Source organism: Nanorana parkeri, unplaced genomic scaffold (genome assembly GCF_000935625.1).
Source record: "Nanorana parkeri isolate BGI_ZX_2015 unplaced genomic scaffold, ASM93562v1 scaffold121, whole genome shotgun sequence".
NCBI lineage: Eukaryota > Metazoa > Chordata > Amphibia > Anura > Dicroglossidae > Nanorana > Nanorana parkeri.
The window spans coordinates 411,635-437,519 of NW_017306389.1; the positions used below are offsets into that span (position 1 = coordinate 411,635).

Below are 25,885 nucleotides of genomic sequence, written 5' to 3' on the forward strand. Positions count from 1 at the left end.
GTGCAATGCAAAGCGTCGGATGCAGTGGTGTAAAGCACGCCACCACTGAACTCTAGAGAAGTGGAGACGTGCTCTCTGGAGTGACGAATCACGCTTCTCTGTCTGGCAATCCGATGGACCTGTCTGGGTTTGGCAGTTGCCAGGAGAACGGTACTTGACCGACTGCATTGTGCCAGATGTAAAGTTTGGTGGAGGGGGGATTATGGTGTGGGGTTGTTTTCAGGGGTTGAGCTTGGCACCTTAGTTCCAGTGAAGGGCAATCTCGTTTACCCATATATTCAGAAAAAAAATCACTTCTACTGTCGTGGTAAACAACCAGCTTCCATATTTATAATGGTCTGGCCCTCTAGCAACTTCAGCGCAAAATTATAGCTAATTTGCCTACAAACGTCAGGTGTTCAAAATAATCTGGCCACTCAGTGTATTTTGCCCAGTTATAGTAGTCCTGAGCGCAGAATATTATCTTATTTATTATGCAAGTTCAATACAGGTAGTGCCCTGGCCAGATTTTAAAATGAGAAAAGCTGAAAGACCAAGGAGGAGAGAAAGAGAGCGCAAAACCCGTAGTTTATGCAGAGAGGAAAACTAAAGATGTATATTAATCTCAACTGCACTCACAAATATTGGGAGAGTATCAGCTAAAGAACGTCTAAGGCTGGGTTCACACCTTGGCGTTTTATGTATGCGCGTCTTACGCGCGTTTTTACCGACGTTTTTCAGGCGTATTGTGAAGCGTTTTGTACTTTATAAAAACGCGCGTTTGACTACACAGGCGTCCAATGAAAATTAATTCCTGGATTTACAGCTGCATCCAATGGGAAAAACTTCCTGAGTCGCAGAATTTCCTTTTCCTGTTTCTTTGCCTGAAAAGGACCGTGTACTGTGTGAATTTTCTTTGTTGGAGAGGAGAGTGAGAAAGGTGTGAACGGGGCCTAAGAGGTTGGAAGAACATCTATCCTGGATTACAGAATTTATGTTCTTCCCACCTTTTAGACATGCTTCACCTGACACCCTCCTACTATTGGTGAGTGCAATTGTCATTATTTATGCTACTTTTTTTTTTTTTGGCTTTGCTCTCCCGGATAACGTAAGTGGGTAGTGTCTACTTCTTAGTAAATCAACCCCATTGTGTTCAACTTTCCTATGCAGCTTGTTTTAGGCTTTGGTCTCATTTTATGCCAATGTGGTTCAAAAGATTGGTATTCTGTTTATTAAAAGCGTGTTCAGGCACAAGATAAATTCTCCAATTTTAGCTTTTAAAAAAATCTTCATGTGAATGTTAATAAAGGCTCTTCTATATGAAGCAATATGTTATTTGTGTAGTAACCCTTATTTCTATGCAGTGCACTTTAGATGTATTCACTTGCTTTGACAGCACTAAAAAGCACGAGCTCCCTCTACAGTACAAACGAAAACACCATGTTGGCATTTGAATGCACATTAAAATGTTTGATTGTCATTATACTTTTTCTAAAGATTTTCAGATGCTTCCAGTTATAATCTCTAATTTTTGTAGTAATTGTTTACAAATGAAATGAGCGGCACTGTGTTTTAATTGTCCAATGGCTGCCATTGGCAGTTGACAGAGAGCTTTATAAACTATCAGGCAATTTGCATTGCAACATATGGTCTTTATTGCAGTAGTTTCCAGGCTGCCTTAATGGGAAACATTTAGTGGACAGCAGTGGGGTAATAAAACAATGTACGGTCTGTGTGTTCAACTCCTGGGAGACTACAAACATTAGGTAGTGTATGTGCATGAAACATTCTGTAAATCACTTCCCTTTTTATATCTAACTTTTGTGCTGGAACCTAAAAGCAAAATTATTTTCTTTTAATCTTTTTTCCTTGAAAATAATGCATTTTTCTGAAGTGAACAAAGTAAGAGATTATTATAGGCTAGTTTTTTTTATTGAAGAGCAGCTCACCTATGCCCTTTGTGTGACTAGCATGCGTCTTGCTGAAGGCCCCCCTCTCTGTCTTGTGTTTTATGCTGTATTATTGCCTACAGCAAGGATAACAATGTGACCCCAGTAATTGACAGGATTGGAAAGCTGCATTAACGAGTGAAACGCAAGTTTCTAGCCGTAATACGAACCATCAGCAGTTTTCTGAGTGTCTATATTTTGCCTAAATGAATCCCATTTACATTCTACTTTTTTCACCAAAGGTCCTTAGATTGTATTCCCTCTTTCACATTTCTTTTAATATTTGCATACTGTATATTGCCTTCCAATTATATGCAATTTTGTTTTTTGATAATAGTTTGACTTCTAACCCAACAGAGTTTTTCAGCTAGTCAGTAGCTATTTTTTGTAAGTAAGATTGAGTGTCTTTTGGTTGATATCTTTTTTATTGTAAGTGAAGTGACTGAATACTAATACATTACCTGGTAACTTGAACTACCCATACACACAACGATCGCTTATTATGACAATCATTTTAGTAAAACAATTAGATCTGCTAGAAATTGAATGCACTAAATGGTTAGTTTAATCAATAAACATTCATTCTAATCATAAAGGAACAATCTCTCTACTGGAAATTCCAATTGAATTGGACCACATTGATCTTTTTTTAATGTCAAATGATCATTTTTGAGTGAAAGATCGTTTAAACAATTAAGCTTATGATCTTTCAATCATTTATAATTATGTGAATGGCTTGTATAAGAACTGAATGCGTAGCTACAGTTTTAGCAGTAGCAGTTTGCATTCATCCTATTTGACCAGATTCTGATTGGCTACATTTATACTGGGGAAAGGGGATGTTCCCAGCTTTTCTCTCAATGTGGATATGGTTACTTGTATCGCTGTATTTATTTTTTTGTGATGGACTTGACCACAATTTCTATGATGGCCTTCCTTGCATAGTAACTTAGAGACTCTGCCACTTAAAGACTACTAAAAGTTGTTGACCAATGTGATGTACAAGCACCCAGAGTTGCACATGCCTAGAGGTTGCAAAGCTAAATTTGATCAAATTTAGACCACCCACACACCCTTTTACTACTCCTTCCCTCACTGGTCTCCCACCCTGCATTATTTGCTCCGAATACTACTCTTCACTACTATTTTCTCCAGTCCTTATTTCACTCAGTCATCATTTCTGCACAAAAACTCCTAGATGCACAGTGTCACATCTCTTAACACTCTACGGTAGAACTGTTAAAATGCTTACTGTTATGATGAACATTCCCACTCGATTGTATACCAATTGTTCACGAAACTGAGTGCTGTAACTGCCTGCATGTTTTCTCTGTCCTTCAAAATGTACCTTCTGGATTTAGAGATGTACATGTGTGCAGCATCTTTCAGTATCCTCTACTTCCTCTGAATGTCCAGGCATTCTGACCCTTCTGGGTAGTGTCAGAGCTTGCAACTAAACTACAACTCCACACGTTCCCAGTGGACCATCAATATGATGGGTTGCCTTACTGGGAAATAGTAATTTATGGATGGAGGGAGGGACTGGTTAAGTTTCAGCACTGTGATGACGTGTCCAAGTTTTGCCTAGTCAGAACTCCCAGCATTCATGTGAGGCAGAAGATAGTTAAAGCAGATGTACAGTAGATATGTGCTGTTTGCTTTAGCAGATGTATTGATATGTGTATTGATGCTTTTTTAATTGCCATGTCTTTTCTATATGATTGTACATTCACTGCATTTTTTTTGTGCAACTTCTTTTTGTCACTTCCCTAATCCAAAGCTTTATAAACATTTGCAAAATGCTTACACATGCTGTTCATAGGGTTACCTATGTGTTGATACTTCATGCCTACTATAAAGTTGTGATTAGATTTTAGCCTCCAGAGCCGCTAGCAGGGTAATAAAGCAGACACATGCCTTTTGAAATCTTCATGGTCTCTCTAGGTTCTGCAAAGCTTGAGGGATTCAGTTTTGGATCCTCAGCTTTGGCACCTCCCGCTTCCTGCCATCAATAACACCAAGGAAACGAATGAATTGCAGACGGGGGCGTCCTGTATTTTATACTGTATATTTACTGCTTGAATCTGGGAGCAAAGCTTTTAACTAGGGATGCAACTATACATTTTTTTCGGTTACGAGTACCAATATTTAAATTTTAATTTTTTGTACTCGCTGATACCGAATACCTATAACGTAAGTCCCATTAAGGAAGCCGGGCGGCATGTAATGACTCGCTACCCTGCTTCCTGATTAGCCGGGAAGCCGGCTCCATGCTCCCTCTTCACTGGGCGATGAGGGAGCCAGCCTCCCGGGCAATCAGAAAGCTGGGGGGGCAAGTCATTACCTGCCGCCCAGCTTTCTGATTGCCCGGGAGGCTGGCTCCACGCTCCTGGGGACGAGGGAGCATAGAGCCAGCTTCCTGACCAATCAGGGAGCTGGATGGCGTGTAATGACTCACTGCCCATGCTTCCTGTTACCGGAAGTTCCGGTATCCAAATAAGCATCGGGAGTAATTGGGCGAGTAGTCGCCCAAATACTAGTTATTGGCACTGATGCTAGTATCCCTACTTTTAACTCGTATTAAGTTAATAATAATCAATATTAACTCATTAGCAGCATTACAGTAGGGGACAAATGGTCAAAAGAGGCTCTTCAAGAAGGTAGCAGGGAGCCATTTTCCCTGAACTGAAAAGGGAACCCTGTATCCATTGCTGCTCATGTAGGCCTCACTTGCAGATGTAGCAGTCCCTATTAAGCATGATTAACATGGACAGCATCCTAGGAATGAATCTGTTAGTGTTGATAACCAGGGTGTGCTAGTCATGCTGGTGATTCCAATGAAGAGCCAGCTGGTGTACATGGAGCTGTAGATAGTGAGATGTGGAAGGCCACAGGTATATAAACAAAAAAGGAAATTGTTCTTGCAAGTCAGATGTACTTGAGGTGCCTTGAGTGACTTTGGCAAGGGTTGTGTTTTAGAAAGAAAAACTTCAGCGACAAATTCTTTGCACAGATTTTTCTTAAGGCTAGGTTCACCACTGGTGGTCAGTTACATGAGATCACTTTTTTTTTTTAGGATGGATGGATACTGATTTTTGTTTCAAAGTGCATTCTCCTTCTTACAGTTTGTTATGCACGTTAAAGACCTAAGCAGCACAGAATGGGTCTAAAGTCAGCTTGATAAATCTAGGGGAGGTTTTTGCATATCGCTGTTTATTATTGTTCATAAAACCAGCAGACTATGAGGCAGAAAAAAATGACTTCACTTCACATCCAGGACATGAGAAGGAATAGGCTAGCTTAGCACCATGTGAGGTCTTCACAGTCAACTAAATGCATTTTATGTTCATTTTCACTGAGAGGGGCCTTTTTATAGATCACATAAATTATACACAGTTGGTTTCCTGTTTTATCTTTATCTGAGTTTATCTTTTTAAGAGTTTTTCTTTCTGTTAGTAATACTGCATTCAAAATGCAGTAAACTAAATATTTCAAAAACTAGCTAGAACTGGGTGCATTGGCCTATATGGATTAAAATATTAAATTTCAGAGGCGTATGCCTTCCAAAACTGAAATATCTGGTGGACTAAATCATTTACATCGGTTGTGGCTTTTTATTCCCTCCAGAGCTTCTGCTGAAGATCTCTGTACCTGAATGTCCCCAACACTGCACCATGCCAATGTAGGGTTTACACTGCCTACAAGAAAAATCTCACTCTGCCTACTGCGTTCTTTTTATTTGCTTTAAAATCCTACATATATTCACAGGTTCATGAACTGCCTTGGTGTTTACACTCTGAAGACACCTCTCCCCCTATACTATACATAGAACCACAAAACAATTGATGGGGTTTAAAAAGGTGTCATGACCATTGCATAGGTAAAATAAAAAAACATAATTTATTGACAAACAGATACATTGATGTAATAAAATAAATGTCCAAATGTTGTACATAGCACCAAGAATATACCCAAAAATTCATGAATAGACTTATACTACATCCCCAACAATAGTATTGATAGCAGACACTGTAATCTTTCTGGATATCTTGCGTATTCGTTGTTAATCTCAATTATGTTTTTTTATTTTACTTATGCAATGGTCATGACACCTTTTGAAACCCCATCAATTGTTTTATGGTTCTATTTAAAATCTAACAGTGTGAGCGAGTTCCTTGAGCTGGTTCTTTCACGTAGCCAACTTGTCCGTCTTTGTCGAATACCCCTTGAGTTAAAAGGAAGCTGTGGACAATCGACCTTTTGGGCGTTGATCCAGTTCTGAAATATTGTTTTTGGACCCCTTTATGTACCCATGAAGAATATAGTTTTTTCCACAATTACTTTCTTTACAAGTTTCATTTCTAAGGTCTGACTGAGAGTTCACATTGTGGAAAGATATTGTATATTTAATAGGTTGGACTTGATGGACTAATGTCTTTATTCAACCTCAAATACTATGTCAAATACTATATATTAGACTTTTCATATAAAGCATACACCCATCCATTAAATGCTGCACCATGGTTGTTTTTCATGCCGGGGCTGGTCCCCACTGTTTCGTTTTGCCACTGAAATACAGTTCTGCTTACGTCCATTGTGTATGAATTCCTATCTGCGTATCTGTTTACTGTATGTTCACAAATAACCAGAGAAAGTGTTTGCTGTCCAGAGGTTTTTTTTAAAGATAAGGAAAAAGGTCTCTAAGATTATTTATTGTCACACAGGCTCTGGGCACAATGAAGAGGACCCCAGGGAGTGCATCTATTACAACGTCAACTGGGAGACTGAGAAGACAAACCAGAGTGGTGTGGAAAGGTGTGATGGAGAGAAGGACAAGCGGCTTCATTGCTATGCATCTTGGAGGAATAATTCTGGCTTCATTGAACTTGTGAAGAAAGGCTGTTGGTTAGACGATTTCAATTGCTATGACAGGTAAGCTACAAGCAAACATGACTAAAAGCTGCTAGTAAATATTCAAAGCGCATTAACTGTCTGAGTTCCATTAAATGTACCCACACATAGAAAGTTTATGCTACATATTTTTCACAAAAGAATACTTTACTCATGGCTTATTTCAGTTTTGCACAGATGGTAGGGCAAGTAAGGTTGTTGAATTACCCACAAATTCATTATCTTCTAATCTTTCCATAACGCTTTACAGAGAATGTTAAATCATTCACATATGCCTCCCTTCAAAGAAACCAAGGGAGCTTACAGACTACAACCCATACTTCAGTCACACTTGCACTGACACACACACACACACACACACACACACACTCCCCTCTGGCTTCCACAATTCAGGCTCACTGACCCTAAACAAGTATGCAAATTGGAAAAGTCCTCATGCATATCTCTCCTCCATGTCAGAGGTTGAGTTGATTAGCAAAGCAGCCAGGGAACTAGCATTTTTGTATGGAGAATTCAACAGTGACAGCCTCCTAGGTTCCTCACGAAAGGTTTCCTTTAACCACTTTGTGCAAAATGTTGTTACTTATTAAAGCATATTTAAAATGCAACTCTGGGAGTTTCTGTAATTGCAACTCTCATATATAAACCTCAGGCAGCAACACTGTTACAACAGAATAATTTATTCAGAATCGATGTTACCCTCTTTCGAACTATGACTTCTCTTGGTAACAAAAATAGTAAAACGTTTTCTAAAATACATTTTTCAAGTGGGAAACCCTGGAGTTTCACAGCTTATTATTTTGCGAGGTTGTCCTCGCCTTTTTCATGTAATCATTTTTTTCTGCTTCTCATCGTACTATGCTGCAATGTACATGACTTGATCAATATATATCTCCGTGTGTCTGGCACCCATATACCTGACAGCCGTCCTCCAGTCCCTATCATATAAACATGACATATTCTTGTCGAATGAGGATTTTTCAGTAAAACGACATTGTCACTCTGTGCACTCGAGGACACATTCATACAGTTTATTAGACACAGCCTTAATTTATACCAGCACGTTTTCGATGTTCAACTACACATATAAAAATGAATTTAGCTGCTGTACACTGCAATCAGGCAGAGGGACAAGCTCAAATGAGCAGGAAATGTTCAAAAAAGTTTTGCATCTTGAAAGGTATTTTCATGTTTGCAGCCAACTTAGGATAACCTATGTTTTATCTTTGTTACATGTTCGTATTTTGAAAAAAATGAAAAATGGTCTGTCCTAATGAAAGGTTTAGAGATCTAGAAGCTTGACATGACATTGGTGGTTCACGGAAAAACTTCCACTTCCAATTTTTATATGCACAACACAAATCTGCACTGGAACTCCTGTCAAGGGACACAAGTAGATGTGTACACCACACTGTAATACTTTGTGCATTAATCAGCATTCCATACACAGGTGGCACTGTGCTTTTTGAAATTTACTTATTTATCATGGCCTTTTCGCATACTAATTTTGGAATGCGAGGGTCCATCTCTTTATATTAACACCTGAGCAAATTTGAAAAGCCTATCGTGCGTTATAAATAGCAATGTCAAGACCGTCTTTGTTTTTCTGTGCTCTTGTAGCACGAGTGCTGCACCTTGCGTTCCACACCTAATGTCTCCAGCAATGCTGCTTTGGTCAATGATTCTGGCCTGTGTGTTGATGGTATGGACGTGGTCCGATCTGCCTCATTCTGGCTGTTTGCGAATGTGAGAGACTAGCCTGCTTGTCCACATCATTCAGACATAGCCTGGAATTATTGATTCCAAATACCAGGCACATGCTTCAGGACCAATGTTAAGGGACACTGAAATGTCCATTTTTATCTAACAAGGCGACCCATGGCTGCTTAATACTTTTTGCATGCTTTTCATCCCAAGCAAGTTTTATAGTTATACCCTTTCATACATAATAAATACTTTCAGTGTAAAATTACACCCTATGTTTCTAAGGTCTTCCACACTTCAAAGAGTATCCAAGCCTACCTCAACAGAAGATAGTTGGTGCAGACAGTTTTGGGTCAAGTGGTCTTGTGGTCCTTTTTTAGATGCACATTACCAAAAAATAGTAATAGGAAATAGTTCTTGCTGATGAAAAGATTGTTTTGATGAATTGGTCACAATCTTGGAAAGCACAGTCGTATATGTATGTATGGATGTACTAAGGCTTGGGTTGTTATTACTGGCATGTGTAATTCATTCGATAATTTCTGTATCCGTCACCACCCAATTCTTTGCAGCAGTCTTGATACACCAATGTATCTTTCATTTTATCATTAGGCCGCAGTGTGTAGCAAAGGAGGAGAACCCGCAAGTATTTTTCTGCTGCTGTGATGGGAACTACTGCAATGAGAAGTTTACCCATTTGCCTGATGTCGGTAAGTGCCCAGCTGAAAATGTACTCTTATTAATGTAATAAGTTAGACTGTAATATTAACTCATTCAGTTGAAGCTGGTTTGTCGCTGTAGAACTTGTAAAAAAAACCTAAAGTTTTTAATTTTTGCTTCCCTTACTAGGAAAATTATTGTTTTTATTCATCAAGAGCATTGCATTTAATTTTGAAAGATCAGTCCACCCAAAAGTTATATTTCAGTTACAGGTTTAGTCTGCTGGTCAAAATCATCCACTGCCTTCTTATATTTGTGGAGACTCCTCTATCTTTTGGGCATTTCTGCTGAGCTGGGCATCCTCCCATAATATAAAACTACCAGCAAGGGGAATGGCCATAGCAGATGTACAGACCCTGAAATATTCTGAAATAGGCAACTTAACTTTTACTCAGTACAGCAAAAGCTGATAGTTTGATATGTATGCAGTAAATTCTGTTGATCTGTGCTATATTTTAGCATATTTTTGTAAATGTTGTCAACACTCTGTGGATAAGCTATTTAAGGCAGGAAAGACTGGAACCCTTAAACACCTCCTTATATAAGCCTTCTAGAACATCAAGGGCCAGTGTGGCCAAGAAGCTTGGGCTTATTTGGCCCAGCAGGTGCCACATATAACTAAATTAGCATTATTGGGTGGACTGACGCTTTAAAACACAAAGATGATTACATTGGTTATCAATTTTTAACCCCACTAGGTTCTAGCCAGTTTTAGCTGTAAGCATTTGTGAGGTAACTGTTAAGGAGAGAAGAAATAATTAGCTATTCCTTCTGGAAAGTAAACAGTGATGTATAACCTGAAATACCAATCTATGAAAAATAAATGCTTGCAGCGGTCACTTAACTGTTTAATGTAAGAAAAAATGCCCCCGTATACACTATGTATTATACACTATGTATGATAGCCGACAATATTGAAAAATATTTTGAGGGAAAATTAACTAATTTTAAAGAACTAAAGCAGTGTAAGGATTTGGCCTTATCACAAGTTTAGAATCTTGCACTGATACTCTCTAGGGAAAGACTGGCAAAACGGGCAAATTCTGCATAATTGAATTATCACTTTGTAAGTGAATAACTGTAAAGATAATAAAATTGGACAATTGTATAATAAGTGAAGGGGGAGACCCTGTCTGGCCCCGAAACGTTGGCTTTCCGATACATGTGAAGTTGTGTTTCAATAAACGAACACCAAGTTCTAAATGATGTTCTCTGAGTGCTGATACTCTCATTTAAAGACTAGGTGCACTGTGAGCTTCCCCTTATTAACATACAATGCTTCTAGATCTTGAACCCTTTGTCAGAACAAAGTGTTCAAATCTAGTTTACAACTGATGCTGAAATCTGCCAGCACAGTACAGACAGGGTTAAATATGTTAATAACCTGCCCAGCCCTCCTTGTGTTCCAGAGCAAAACTCAGTACAGAGAATAACTTTTCATTCAGAACAGAGCATGTATTGTGCAAGCAGCAATATAAAACAAATTTATTTTAGGTTATGTGAATGAGAAACCTAACAAAAATACAATAGCTGTTATTCCAATTTGGCTGCAAAAGTGGGAATGCACTTTAAAATGGTATTTAGGTTATACATTGAATTGATACTTTAGAGGTACAGTATATGGTGGTAGTGGAGGCTCGGCAAGAAAGGGACAAAGACAATTTCTATTTAATTTCTGTTGTCTATATCTCTGGATCTACTGATCTTTTTAGTATGTGTTTTTTGCTAAAGGTGACCCCCTGCCTATGCATTATTTTATCATATGTACAGCTTGAATTGCCCAGGTTAACTTAAAGGCCAAAATAGCATTCTCTTTTGCGTATGGGTGGCAGATATGGTTTAATTCACATCCTGTCTGGAAGAAAAGTTTCCTTGGTGCATTCCCTTTAAATTTCCTGAAAGAAAACAAAATTGTGAACAGATGGCACCTTGTCACTAAAGAAAAGCCATTCAATCATTAACTTTTCTATACAGAATCCAAGAGGCTTTCATTATACACGGTGCTGGGGATAGCTCCACATCAGCATTTCTCACACTGCGCCCACAGTGAAAGTGACCTTAACCAAACAAAGGGAAATCTCTCCTATTCAGAGTCCCAGTACTGCAGAACACCACGACCTTTATCTAGAAATATAGGGACAGGTTTAGCAAACTTACATTTTTAAATGTTTACCATGAAATTAATTTGGTCCAATATGTTTACCTGTTTATTAATTTTTTCTAAAAGGCTGAAGTGCGTGTTCTATGCCAGCCAAGGAATAGATCCAGAATTGTCCATTTTCTCGAAATATTAAAAGGTTAAAACATTTATAGTCTAGCTGCAGTGTAAATTATAGAAAGTTACAATGCACAAAGCCCTTCATCTTTGCTGATAAATGAACTGCCCAACAAAATCACTTTTAAAGCACATTGTTCTTTGTGAATGTACTCTATGCAAAATGCAGCGACTCTGCTATGAAACATCAAAGTTTTCTCCTGTGATTGCAATTCCCATGGGCTGTAAACAGGAAGACACCAAAAACAATAATCATGATGTGTAAAGTGCACCAATCCATTTGGAACCAATCAGAAACCATGTCTTGACGGACAACATCAAGCAAAAACAACAGCATGCGAAAACAACTAGTATCTAATGACATAGCTGTTTAGATTTTAAAGACGCATTGCAGCTATATCTATTAGATATGTAGACGCATTGCAGCTGTAGCGATGAAGCCCTGTGGGGCTTCATAAGCTGGGCCACCCCTTACTGCCCATGCTCTGTGTGCCCTGTCTGGGTGCCACTGCGCTTTCTTTTACTGCCTAGACCAGGGGTAGGCAACCTCAACACTCTAGCTGTTGTGAAACTACAAGTCCCATTATGCATTGCAAGACTCTTGACAGCCACAGGCATGACTTGCAGAGGCATGCTGGAATTTACAGTTTCACCACAGCTGGAATGCCAAGGTTGACCACCCCTGGCTTAAACCCTCACTTCTTCAGTACCCTTTTTTTTTTTAAAGATAATTTTTATTGATTTTTGCAAGTGTCAGAGACACAACAATGATAACAACAACACCATCCACAAACAACAATTGGGTCAACATAACCCAGGCATTTACACATCAGTACACTCTCTGTTTGTCACGAGGTTACACAAGTTACACAAGCTGTGGATGCAATATTCAAGGTTCAAGACATGGTGATAAAGCTCTAAGATAGGTATCGCAGAACATTGAGAAACCAACTCAGCCACATATATCAGCCGACCCAAGAGTATCACCTAGGACTCATAGGTCCAGGACTGGGGGACTCGGGGCCAAAAGTTAGTAGTACTACCCCGTTTCCAAATTTGTGTTTGAGGAGGTCAGCCATGGGTCCCATATGCGGCCAAAGCATGTCGGGTTACCTCTCTGCTCGTATGTTAGTTTATAAATGGGGAGTGCTTGATTGATCAGTCTTTTCCATTCGCCCAGGGTGGGGGCCGTCTGGCTACCCCAGACTAGGTTTTCCTGGCATAAAATAACAGGAGGCGGATGAGTGTCTGAGAACGGGAGGCCAGTGCTAGCTCCCCAAAGAGACCCAGGAGGCAGAATGAGGGGTTGCAAATGTTGGGGAAGCCGAGGTTGACCTCCATGAAGGAAGTGATTTCCGACCAAAAGGCTCTTATGACGGGGCATTCCCAGAAACAGTGCAAGAAGTCGGCCTCTTGCCCGCAGCGCTTAAAACAACGCGAAGTCGGGCGTAGGCTTCTTCAGTACCCTTATAGTGGCAACCCGTCTTCTCTGCCAGAGCCACACCTGGTATAGCAAGGACACCTAACCCCTCCTGTTCTCCCTTATCCTACTGCTCCCGCTATGGACAACCCACTCCCCCTATATGACCACCTACAATGACACATATACTGCATTGTTCACTGGATAGATGTACTTCCATTATAGTGCATTGCTGCCCCTAAGCATTGGCAAAGCAGTGATCCACATATGTCCCTGTTTAGCCATGGACGACCAAGGTCAGGGGCTGTTAGAGGAAGAGTCGCTGTACTCTGCTGATTCTCAGTAGCTCACTATCATTACATTACCTCTATCCTTGGCACACTCTGCACTATTGTACTACATGGCAGAAGTTATATAAGAAAAAAGCAAAATGGCTGAAGATCGTTGTAGATCCCAGTGATGGACAATGTTGTTTATTGAAAGATTGGTTAGCACACAAAATGGCAGCTGCCATGGTTTCTGCACTTGATAACTATAGCTCTGAAGGTCCTATACTTTCATAATATAAGCCTATAGGAATGGAATATATAAATATAATTTGCAGTGATCCAAAGAAAATGTACTGATTTAAATACTCAGTTTTCAGAAATGTCTGAAAATAAACACATTCCTTGAACTTGATTCACTGAAACATTCACTGAAACTGCTTAACAAAAATACATGGTATATCATCCTCACTATGCACAAAAACATTTCATAGTGGCCGGGACTCTGACTAGCACTGTAAAGCAAGTTTTCATTGTTCACTTAACCTTCAACAAATCTCTCTCTCTCTCCCTCTTTGAATACAGGCAATTTTGTGCCACCATGGCAAGGGTTAGTTTGGGGTTGTCGGATGATTTACTTTCCAGACTCTCCTTACCCTGGAAACTTGCATTGCATTGTTTTGTGTCTTCTATGGATGCAAGGTCCCAAGTGTTGGTCTCATGCCAGAGACTCAATGCAGACAGACATAAATCAGAAGAGCACAGATTCTTATTAAGACCCAGCACACGCATTCCCTGGGGAGCTTGTTCTGTCCAATGCAGCAGATCACTCAGTGCAAGTGCCAATGTGCTGAGCCTTGTAATCTGGACTTTGTTGAAAATATGGAGTAGATGACCTTTACCAGTAATCTAGACATTTTTGAAAATACTGAATAGGTGACCTTTAACAGGAGTTAAGTATTGCAACAAAATAAAAAACAAATTCAGATATTTGCCTAACTTTAACATGCTCTTTACACAACTGTTTCGTATCAAGTCTAAGTAAAAGTAATTTTGTGTTCCAAGCTGTTTGTTTTCTTATGCTTGCATGATATAAAATGTTTAAGTATTTTGTATTTGTTCTTCAAACCATTTTATTTGAATTAAGCCATTGCTAGATTGGTTCTAAGCAATTCTGTTGTCAGATAATTGCAGCCTTTGCCATTGTATTTTTTACCATGGAGGAACTCTTAAAATAATTTTCAGATCTTACAGAACCCCTGCTAAAAATATTTCATCTACAGCTCATGGTACAATAGCATGATCAGTTGGTTGTAATACATTAATTAAAATAGGCATAAAGATTTTGGCATATCTATAGTATTTAACACTCGGAGAAGATTATTTTTTAAACCCCCGTGCTCTATACACCTGAATAATTTTTTGTAATATCAAAAAATAAAACGAGTGATGATGAAAAAATTGTATTTTTTCTTTAAATTGATGTTCACTGAGAGAAGATCCCTCTAACATTGATTTTCAGTGGGAGGAGATCACTCTTACATTGATGGTCAGCGGGAGGAGGGCCCCTCTTACATTGATGGTCAGCGGGAGAAGATCCCTCTAACATTGATTTTCACTGGGAGAAGATCCCTCTAACATTGATGTTCAGTGGGAAAAGATCCCTCTACATTGATGGTCAGCGGGGAGAAGGGCCCCTCTTACATTGATGATCAGTGGGGAGAAGGGCCCCTCTTACATTGATGGTCAGCGAGAAAAAATGTTCTCCTTCAACCTTACAGATGGCTTAAAAGGATCCTCCACTGCTCAAAAATCCCTAGCAACCTCTGGAGGAACCTTATATCAAAAAGCACAGGCCACATTACCGCTGTCTTCCTTATTTCAATAAACCTTTGTTTCATCAGCATCCACAACCTGCCAGACACAGTAGAGGTAAAAACAGCTTGATAACTTTCACCCTTCCAGTTTTTATAATATAATATAGACCTCAGTTTAGCTGCTCCTAATAAGCGTCTGTTTGTAAAAAAGTAAAATTGTGTTTGCTTTTATGCTTCAATTGTGTTTTTAAATGCATCTTTTCTTGTCCATTTATCTTTTCAGAAACTTTTGATCCAAAGGCTCAGCAGCCAGTGTCAGTCTTGAACATTCTGGTGTATTCTCTGCTTCCCATTGCTGGTCTGTCTATAGCCATTCTGCTGGCGTTCTGGATGTATCGCCACCGGAAACCTCCCTATGGCCATGTTGATATTAATGAGGTAAGACTCACGGGAAGGTCAGAAACCCCTGTTGTGAAAATGAGAACTTAATGCTGGCAGTGGGAGTCAGCGGGGAGAAGGGCCCCTCTTACATTGATGATCAGTGGGGAGAAGGGCCCCTCTTACATTGATGGTCAGCGAGAAAAAATGTTCTCCTTCAACCTTACAGATGGCTTAAAAGGATCCTCCACTGCTCAAAAATCCCTAGCAACCTCTGGAGGAACCTTATATCAAAAAGCACAGGCCACATTACCGCTGTCTTCCTTATTTCAATAAACCTTTGTTTCATCAGCATCCACAACCTGCCAGACACAGTAGAGGTAAAAACAGCTTGATAACTTTCACCCTTCCAGTTTTTATAATATAATATAGACCTCAGTTTAGCTGCTCCTAATAAGCGTCTGTTTGTAAAAAAGTAAAATTGTGTTTGCTTTTATGCTTCAATTGTGTTTTTAAATGCATCTTTTCTTGTCCATTTATCTTTTCAGAAACTTTTGATCCAAAGGCTCAGCAGCCAGTGTCAGTCTTGAACATTCTGGTGTATTCTCTGCTTCCCATTGCTGGTCTGTCTATAGCCATTCTGCTGGCGTTCTGGATGTATCGCCACCGGAAACCTCCCTATGGCCATGTTGATATTAATGAGGTAAGACTCACGGGAAGGTCAGAAACCCCTGTTGTGAAAATGAGAACTTAATGCTGGCAGTGGGATCTACGTCTGTTTCGTGTAGTCTTGGAAGCTATGGTAAAGCACAGGTTGTTATAATATTCAATCTTTCTAATTGATCAGTTAGAAGAGAAAATAACTTGTAAGCATGATACTGTCTACTGTCTTTTTCAGTAACTAGCAGCTCATAATTTGTGAGCTCAGATTTCCAGCAATCCATAATAATCAATTTGCATATCACAGTCTAGTGTAGCTATGCCATGAAAACTAAATTCAGATTGAAAAGTATTTGCTACAGCACATTGTTGCTGTGTTTGCGGTTATTAAATTCCATAGTTTATTTATTGTCCTACAGGGATGGCATGTATCCAGCAAGGAAGAGGCAATTACCCTTACACACACTGTGCTGTCCTTGAATGTACATGTTTTCTGTTTTATCATAAGGTAAATAGAAACAAATATATAATACTAAGGGGTTCTAACTGCTTATCTATTAATAATGGTGGTAATAAGAATTACATTTTTAAAATGACACCATAAATGTTTCTTCTGAGGATGCAGGTAGACTGAGACTGCACTACCTATTTAGATTCAGGAGTAGGCAGACGATTTATAAGGGAACATGCCATCTAATGTTTCTGTTAGATGTTGGACAATTAAAGTGTGTTTAACTCAAGGACAAACGATATCAGCTTACTAGTCCTTAAATATCGTGGTTGCATTAGTTTTCTTTTTTCAGGCTTTTTTTCCCCTTTTCACCTGGTGTTCCTGGCAGTAACACACTTCCTATTCTATGTTGACAATGCTCACTCACCCTGCTGTATCAATGGAGAAGCAGTGTTGTCACCCCAGGACAGGACCTCCCCCCTTTTATTGTTCTAGTGGGTAGGGAATCTTTAGTCTATATAAGTAACTTGGAACACTGTAACTGATAACTTATCAACTGATGAGATTAAAATGGTATTGTATATTGATTATGCAACATAAGGAATAGAAACACCAAGGAGAGCTGGTGAAACTACCACACCCCAGGAGTTATCCAGCCGGTGACTCTGCCCCTTGACCCATTGAGGAAATATAACTTTTAGGTAAACTGACCATTTAACTGAATTAACCATACATGTGGCTAGCTCACAGTTAACTGCTCCAGACTTTTAGCACTGAAGGCATGCTTTCATACAATGAAGTGGACAGAAGAAGGGGTTATAAACTGAACATACATAAGCACACTGTATGTGCTGCCCTAAAAAAACTACATGTATATGCAGCAATGGCACTATTGACGCTATTTCCTGTTCGTTATGTTTGGGTGCCCGGAGTTCACCTTTAAACTACTACTTTTGATTTCTAGCTTTCTACTGTGATGAGGAGGAAATATGTGATTCTTTCTGTTAGACTGAGGCACCAAGGCTTATAGTATAAGTCAATAAAAAGAGCATTAATATGTAAATGGCAGTAACCTTAGCTGCCAATCAGGATTCACCATTACTCATTATTGATCATCAGGATTAAAGAATGATGATTGCTGATTGGGTGGCTTGAATTACGTTGCATATGTTTTATTTCTTTGTTAAAGTTCCAAAGCAAGAAAACAACATCAGCAACAAGCAAAAGAAATAGTTAATATGTGATAATCTAAAAAAAAAAGGACAATAGACAGTATTTTAGATAGTGGGATAGATGACCCTTTCATCTGTATGGTATGAGATATGTGTAGAATGAAATTGTGGTAGAAACAGTGAATGGGCCAGCTTCTATTTGCTTGCTGATTTTAACATATGCCATTCAGTCTTGGCTATACATTTATTTGCCTTAGTCCGAGTAAATTTTTTTCCGTTAAAGGCTGGGAAGAAACCTAGATTGACCAATACCTGGAGTAAAAGGGCAGGGGATTAGAAAGATCTGTCATCTAGAAGTATGTGGAAATCAATACAGTGAACCTCCAAAAAATAAAAAATCTTTTGGGTAAGCTGGATAAGGAAAGGTTATCGCTACATAGAAATCCATATTTTAAATGTTTTTTTTTGTCAGTAATTCTCTTCAGATAGGTGGCATTTTAGAGGCCCAGATCTGGCAATCCAAATCCTTTTTGGATATAGGGAGAGTAAACATAGATCTTCCAAATCTTGTACAAGCTTGGATAACAAGATAAACCTAATGAGCAATTAGGATTTTAGGACGAGACTGACAGGGTTATTCACAGGGTGAAGCGTTTGGAGAAGGCAGGAGAAGTGAACAATCTAGGACAACATAGCTGAATTGGAGAATTTTTCCAAATCGGCTATTTTGGTCTAGATCACTTCTTCTGCCTTCTCCAAACTCTTCACCCTTTTGTGAATAACCCTGTTATTCACAAAAGGTTGTTCACAAAATTCACATGTAAATATTAGAAAATAAATATCTGTAATGTAAGGCTTATTTTCAAAATGCTACATCCTCTGAGCCTCTATGCCAAATTACTTTACGTTGATTGACTTGTCATGTCACCAGGCAGCAAAACAATATTTAGCAGAGTTGCAGGTGCTCAAAGTCAGTAGTGGTGAGCAGTATTGAGTAGAGATTGAGAGGACGACGTCATACTCGGTGATGACCATCCTAATTAGACCTTTCCCTCACCAGTTTCACTCTGTCCTCTGTTCACTCTGCTGACTCCATACAGAGCACCACAGGAGGTGAGCACTGTGCTTGCCTTAGTCAGAGTATCCATTGCAGATTACACATTCTGGCCCACAAAGGTACTATTAGATTTGGTCATCATCATCATAGGTGTAAGTGCAATGGGTCAGCTCACGCTCCACTTAAGGCTCAGTGGGAGTCTGTACCATCTCTTCACAAGGCTGTAATTCTGTTAGCCCTCACCTGTGTCCCAAATCTGAGTTACTGTCCTCCTCAGAGGCCTCCCTGGCCTATTTTTAGCACACCCCATCCTCCTGCTTATTTAGAGGGGAGTTGGCCAAAATGTTTGACTTTATGGGAAACTTGTATACCTTTTTCGAGGCCTCAGACCTTTGGTGGTGTAAACGGGCATCTCATCTCCTCTGAGTCCGTGACTGCTGCTCTTCTTCCTGAGGAGGTGGAGGATGGTACCTCATCTGATTCTGAGGGTTCACTACTGGAGGAGGTCCAATCTGCGGATTTCTCCTAAACTTAAAGATGCAATTTCTATCTTTTATAGACGGAGTGCACATTTGCTTTGCTCTTCGAGCAGCTCGCATCAAACTGACCAAAAGACATCCGGCTTAGGTTCCTTAAAAATGTCTCGTCCTGCCAAAACCTTTCCTGTACACTTACTCTGACAGCCTGTTTTGTATGGTGACTGGCATCATCCTGAAAATATATTTGTCCCTCCAAAGAGTTTTCCTCCGCAATACCCTATTAGGGAGAAGTTCCTAAAGTAATGGGCAGACCCAGTCATGGACCCTGCCATTTTTTGCCTTCACAAAACCTTAATGATCCCTGCTAAGGATGTCCCTGGTTTCAAAAACCATGTGTGTCTCTCTGCTTCTGTTTGAACAATCTTGGGTCCAGGTTCTACCCAACTATTCACCTTTTTACATGAAGGTTCTAAGATTAATTGTAGCCTTCTTCAAAGCAGTACCATGTGCCTAGTTCCACTCCAGACAGACCATTACAAGTCAACATTCTGGCAGTGTGGGACACACTAACTAGGCCTGTAGATTGCCACATACGTCTTTCCTGAAAAAAAAACAGGCTTACTTTGGCATGATGGATTTCCAGTGTGCTGCTGAAATAATGGAAAGCATTTTTTTCTCTCCAAAGAATAGAAGGCATTCTTTAATTAGAGGAGAGATGATGCCACATCCTCATCCCATTCTCTCCTCCTCCAATCACAGAATGCTTTGTATTATTTGGAAAAAATACACAGCGTTTTGTGAATGGGCAACTAGTGAGGAAGAGTGGTTCTCAGTCTTGTAGCAAGAAAAGTGCTGTAAATCACAAGAACAGAGGGGACGGACCTGTGTCCTGTAACCTAATCAAAGAAAAGGATTTTATAGTTAAAGTAGTCAAAATCCTGTTTTACTGCTTGTTAAGAATATGCAAATACTTGCATGTACATGGCTTATCCACTTTAATTCTTCTGCTACAACAATAGTTTTATTCATGTCCAAACATTTGTGTAAAATGCTTTAATCTGTGTATATAGTTTATCAACAAAGCATGACAGATGTCTGCATGTAAAACAAATGTCCAGAATTGTAATATGTTATCTCTAGGTTTATTGTCCTTTTTAAAGCTCATATAATAACATTATTGATTTTCATTCATCTAGATATACGCTAATACTTTCTGTGCGCTAGTGCTAGCTTCTCTTTTTATCAGCCAAGCCTTCATCACCAGAAACTGTGAATCAATACAAGATTCTTATTTTCTTGCACCCCTTCCCATCTCCCGCCATTAAATGTAATTTAAGAGCACATTTTGTGGAAGAGCTACATGGCTGTTTTTGAGTAAATGGATCACTATTACTATGCCTTTAATTCCAAAGTGCTAATTGACTATAAAATGTTACATGCTTTATATCTGGAGCTTTATGGCCTGACTGCGGCAGGGCCTGTGTAAGTAGAAGCACTTCATCAAACAGGTCTCGCCATAACTGACATGATTTGCAGAGGGCCTTGCTGCTTCAGTAAGCTTGCCAAAACAATTAAATGAATACCCCACTTTCATGCTGTATGTGCACCATTCCAATCTGTGTTATGTTAGTTTCCATAGCAACAGGCTAGGCCAGTTAAAAATATTTTATTCAATAGAACTCCATCCTAATCAGTCACATTCCGATGTAGTCTTCATTCTTGGGAACCTTGTGTGTGCGTTGGCCTAATGAAGGCTTCGTGACTTTAACAAAAGTCACTAAGACACACTTTAAAGGTCGTTGCAGGTGATCTATTTATGCAACTTAAACTAATTAACGACTTGTGAAAATAGAGGATATTTGAAGCTTTTGCCGCTCATAAAAGATCAATGATGTGTTTGTCCATCTTTCTAGGATCCAGGGCCACCTCCGCCATCTCCATTAGTTGGGCTTAAACCCCTGCAGTTATTGGAAATCAAGGCAAGGGGCCGTTTTGGCTGTGTTTGGAAGGCAAGGCTGATGAACGAATTTGTAGCTGTGAAAATTTTTTCCATTCAGGTAAGATGGGTGTCCTCATTTTATTCTTTTTATCATTGATCGTGGTGTGTTTCTTTCTTTTTTGCAACTTCTTCATTGAATGATTTTTCAACTAATGCAAAAAAGAATAATACTTGTATTGGCAATCCAGATCTCAAAGTAAACCAACGAAAATCTGAATTGAATTATTCATACATTACCCTCACAAATGACAGGCGAGTCTGGATTTTTCTTTTTTAGAGTTTTTTTGTATATCTACTATGGAGACAGATCAGATACTTTAAAATGTCCCTACTTTTACTAGAGGCAATGATCAGCTCAAAGGCTCTCGTAAAGAAGACGTTCATTAATACGTTTTCTCACTTTTTCACCCCTTATGGACTTTTATCTATGAAGCCGGCTCCATGTTCCCTCAGGGCACTGCCGGTCAGAGGAAATCTCCCTCTGACCAGAAGTTCCGGTTTCGGAGGTAAGTATCTGAGCATTTGGGCAAGTATGAGTACTTGCCCATATACTTGGTATCGGCACCGATACCAGTATCGGTGCATGCCTACTGTTTTTGCAACATTGTCTTGATTTTTTTTTTCTGTGCAATCTAAAGAAAAAAAGATGTAACAAAATGAAACAAAGTGCTTACTTTCTAGTTTGATCAGTGTTGGTTTTAATACAAGAAGTGTCCTTAGCGATCAAAAGTGAATATTTTATTCGGTAATTTCTCCTGTGTATAATGACAATGTTGTGTCTATTACAAATAAACAGACTAGCTGCATTATTTACAAATGCAATAAAGGTGGGGGTTTTTGTTTGCTTTTTCCAATTTTGCGATTTTAATAAGCCACTAAAAAAAAAATGGAACCAGAGAAGTTACAGTGAAGCAGTAATTACATTGCTTCATTGTAACTCTTCTTGACACTACAGACACTGTTCTGCTGGTGTCAATCTACACGGAAGCATAAAGGTCTGCATCTGTAATACTAAACAATTCTCACTGTCAAAATTAGAGCTGGAAAGTTCAGGTAAATGGCTTTGGAGCTGCTGGGTTAGGAGGAGTGGCTGGGTGTACAAAACATTCCCAGAGTAATGGGTGGTGTAGCATGCCCAGTGTCCATAACTGGTGAAGGAAAAAGTGATGCTCAAGCACCATATGTTCTATTCTTTTAGCTAAACTGCAAATTAAATACACAGTTGAAATACTCGCACTCTATGTAAGCTGTCTTATCTGCCAAAAGAGTTGTAATCCTGTCCAGCGATGATTTGTATATTATACATACCTCTGCTAGATGGCATGGCCAGGGCACCCCTTTCTTAAAAGTATGGAATACAATGGGGCCATTTGCCCCCTCTCTCAACCTGCTGATTGAACAATGAAGTAGCACCAATACACTAAAAAGTCTAAACTGTGCTCACTCCGCTTTACCCGCCGCTCAAACTGTTCTCTGACAGCACATGCATCTGGATCAGTGACACTGACATCATTGGTGAAGTATTTAATGATTACCGCTAGGTCTGACAATAGATGGGCACAGAGGTGCCCATCATTCATCATTAGCCCTTTTGGTGTCCAGAATCTGTAGATTTACACTAATTTATGTTCCATCTTGGAATGAGCATCACTTACTGAAAGCTGCCCACGCAGACTAGCTTGTGGGGACCAATCACTGTGCTTCCCGATCATTTGGACATAGCGATCACATGTCTTTGTTTGTAAACTGCTGATGGTGACAGCTGCTAGTGTATTTTTCTAGCCACCAAAGAGGGTTAAAAACCAAGCTCCTTCTTGTAGACCTACTTCTCAAATGAGCATTCAGTATGCACTGGCAGAAAGCAAGACTCTGCTTCATCTGTCTGTGTCATGTGACTTATGGTAACATCCTGTCACATGACGCAGACCGCAGATTAAACCAGATCCTGCTTCCTGACACTGCATCATTTGCCTGTTGGAGAAGTAGGTCTGTGGGTCAGTGAAGGAGAGGTTTGAAATGAATTATGACAACCATGTTTAGCTCCTGTAAGCCATAGAAGTAATTATTAAACACTCTTCTACTAGCAAAGCCCACAAAGGACAAACATTGTAGCGGCTGGGAGTGGAGAGAAGAGAACCGCCATATATGGCAGCTGTGGGAGAAGGGGAGAAGTGTACATGTGGCTGCTATGGGGATATTCTGTATAATTTGTATGTATTGGAGCCTAGATGTTGGGAAGATTCCGCTAGGCCTGCAATTTTTTTTTTTAAGTTTGAAAATTTTGTTTAAAAAAAAAGCACATATGGGCAGGGACTTTTCTCTGTGTAATGTTTCTGCCTGCAACATACAACGCTGCACAAAATGTTGGCACTTTGAAATTGCAGGATAATATTCTTCCTGCATGTTTTTGTGGTATTCAAAGTTGTAAGATCAGGCATTCTGAGTTATGTAGAAAGGTGACTCTGAAAAAGAGCGGTGCTGGTGTCAAGTTGTTCCCTGAAGCTGATTGCAGTTCACATCTTGACTTCAGCTTTGCTTATTGCCTGAAGTAAGCAGAGTGCAGAGTTGCTAGCAGGTTAAGGATCGTATGAGCAGCATGGAAAGTAATGAGGGCCATTAGTTAAGTAAGAAAGCAAGGGCTCCCTCCCCCAAAAAGGAAACAAACATGAATATTACAGAAAACATGTGTTAGACAAATGGTGAGCAAACTATTGAGAACTTCACATACATTCCTGACTTAAGGACTACACATTAATGGTTTGTTTATTTTTCTAACTGGTGCTCACCATCTTAAAGTGACCCAGACACTAAATTATAAATTATTAAATTATTGAAGATAAAATTACAGAAAAAGCATGTTTACTTTCAGTGTTTCCACTTTCCATAAATTATTTTTATTTACTTGCAAAGTGTATTTAAACTTGCTAGAAAATTTGACTTCAAGTAGGTCAATTCCGTCACACAGTCCCCACCCTCCTTGTAAGTCATGGCCCTCTCCTCTTCTGGGAGTGTCTAATTACTCTCTGTGCTGTCCTAGCTCCTCTGCTTCTCCCCTCATCTCCCTACATAACCTTTTATGTAGCAGCTGGGGAAGCTACAAAAGGGAATACTATAGTGTTACTTGATTGACAGTTCTGAATTCACATCCAAGATGGTGCACTCAACAGCATTCTCAAGCCCTGATGGATGTCTATACAAGGGAGGCTTTTACATGTAAATAACATGAATAAAATATGTAAATGCACATATAATCTTATGGTAAGGTCTAGCCTTTTAAATGCATTGTCTGATGACGAGGTGTATTTAAGGTGACATGAGAGCTTTTTTGCTACTTTTCACTGATACATTTTTCAGAATTGCACACTATGCCTACCAATGAGCTTCACTAATGTAACCAAGAACGGTGTGCTGCAGTTTCATTTTTCCTGGATGGCAGCTATGAAAAGTGCTTAGTACTACATTGCAATCTATCTGCTATCCCACATTCACAAAAAAGAGGTCCCATCCATCTGCCTGCACTTAGCAATCAGCCATCAGTAAAGAAAATGGATAGTACAGTTTAGTTCTTACACTGACAAGTTTTGAACTGGCCAAGTTCTCCTTGCACCTTCCATTTGGTACTGATTTTAAAAAGTTCCATAGGAAAAGCAGCAGCTAGGAATCAGTTAGCCAAAACCTTTGTAATATAGGTACTAGACTGGGTAAACCTCAAAATAAATGATTGAAATACAACCCGCTTATGGGAGCTGTTTTTTGCCTGCCAAAACTAATTGTATTTCTGAACACCCAGTCCTGGGAATTTCGCAGCCCTGCCAGATAGCACAGCCAGCCAAGTGACCTGACTTCTCTCTACTGCAGTTGAGCAACACATCAAGGTCATGTCCCTGCCCCTAACCTTTAATTGGACAGTGATGGAACAGAAACAGATTGATGATTTCATCATGCTACTCTCTCCTGTTAGCATATTCCTTGTTGGCCTCTGTTTGGCCCCAAATGTACAAGGGATTACAATATATTACACGTAAGTGAAATTCAGATTTTTATACTAGTTGCATCTAAAATTCATTTTAATAAATAACTGCTTCATAGTTTTATTTTTAATTCCTACCTGAAGTTTAGATGCAACGTGTATTTCCAATTTTTTTCAGCCTAAATGGGATACCACCAAAAGTGCTTTTCAATTGCTTAAAAATCCTACTTAGCTTTTCACTATGTAATGTAAAGGATAGAACTGAAGGAAGTTATGTTTTCTCTAATTGACCCTGTCTGTACTGTGCTGGCAGATCCCATTATATTGCAGAAAAACGGCACACGAAGAGGATCAACTCGATGCAAACTTTATTATTAAAGACATTAAAAACGGTAAGCAAAAAAGCAAACGTGTTTCATACCTATACATGGACCTTAATCATAGCAATTAAAAGCAAGACTGACTGACCGGCAGAGACTGACAAATCTTAAATAGAACAATCATCAGTAACTCCCACGACCCAATCACAGGATGTGAAATACATGTATTTGAATGCTATAATTAAGGTCCATGTATAGGGCTTTTTAATGCCTTAAGTAATAAAGTTTGCATAGAGTGGATCCTCTTTGTGTGCCGTTTTCAACAATGCACTTCATAAGCAGGGCCGGATTTACTCCC

At 39.4% G+C, this 25,885-nt stretch overlaps 1 protein-coding gene across 1 annotated transcript in view; it reads left to right on the plus strand.

Moving 5' to 3' along the window:
• Positions 1-25,885, plus strand: part of ACVR2B (activin A receptor type 2B) — a 150,589-nt gene that overhangs the window by 97,312 nt on the left and 27,392 nt on the right. The window contains exons 2-5 of the mRNA XM_018553483.1: positions 6,653-6,860; positions 9,156-9,253; positions 15,325-15,479; positions 21,152-21,295. Coding sequence (XP_018408985.1) covers positions 6,653-6,860; positions 9,156-9,253; positions 15,325-15,479; positions 21,152-21,295 — 605 coding nt within the window. The remainder of the gene's footprint in view (positions 1-6,652; positions 6,861-9,155; positions 9,254-15,324; positions 15,480-21,151; positions 21,296-25,885) is intronic.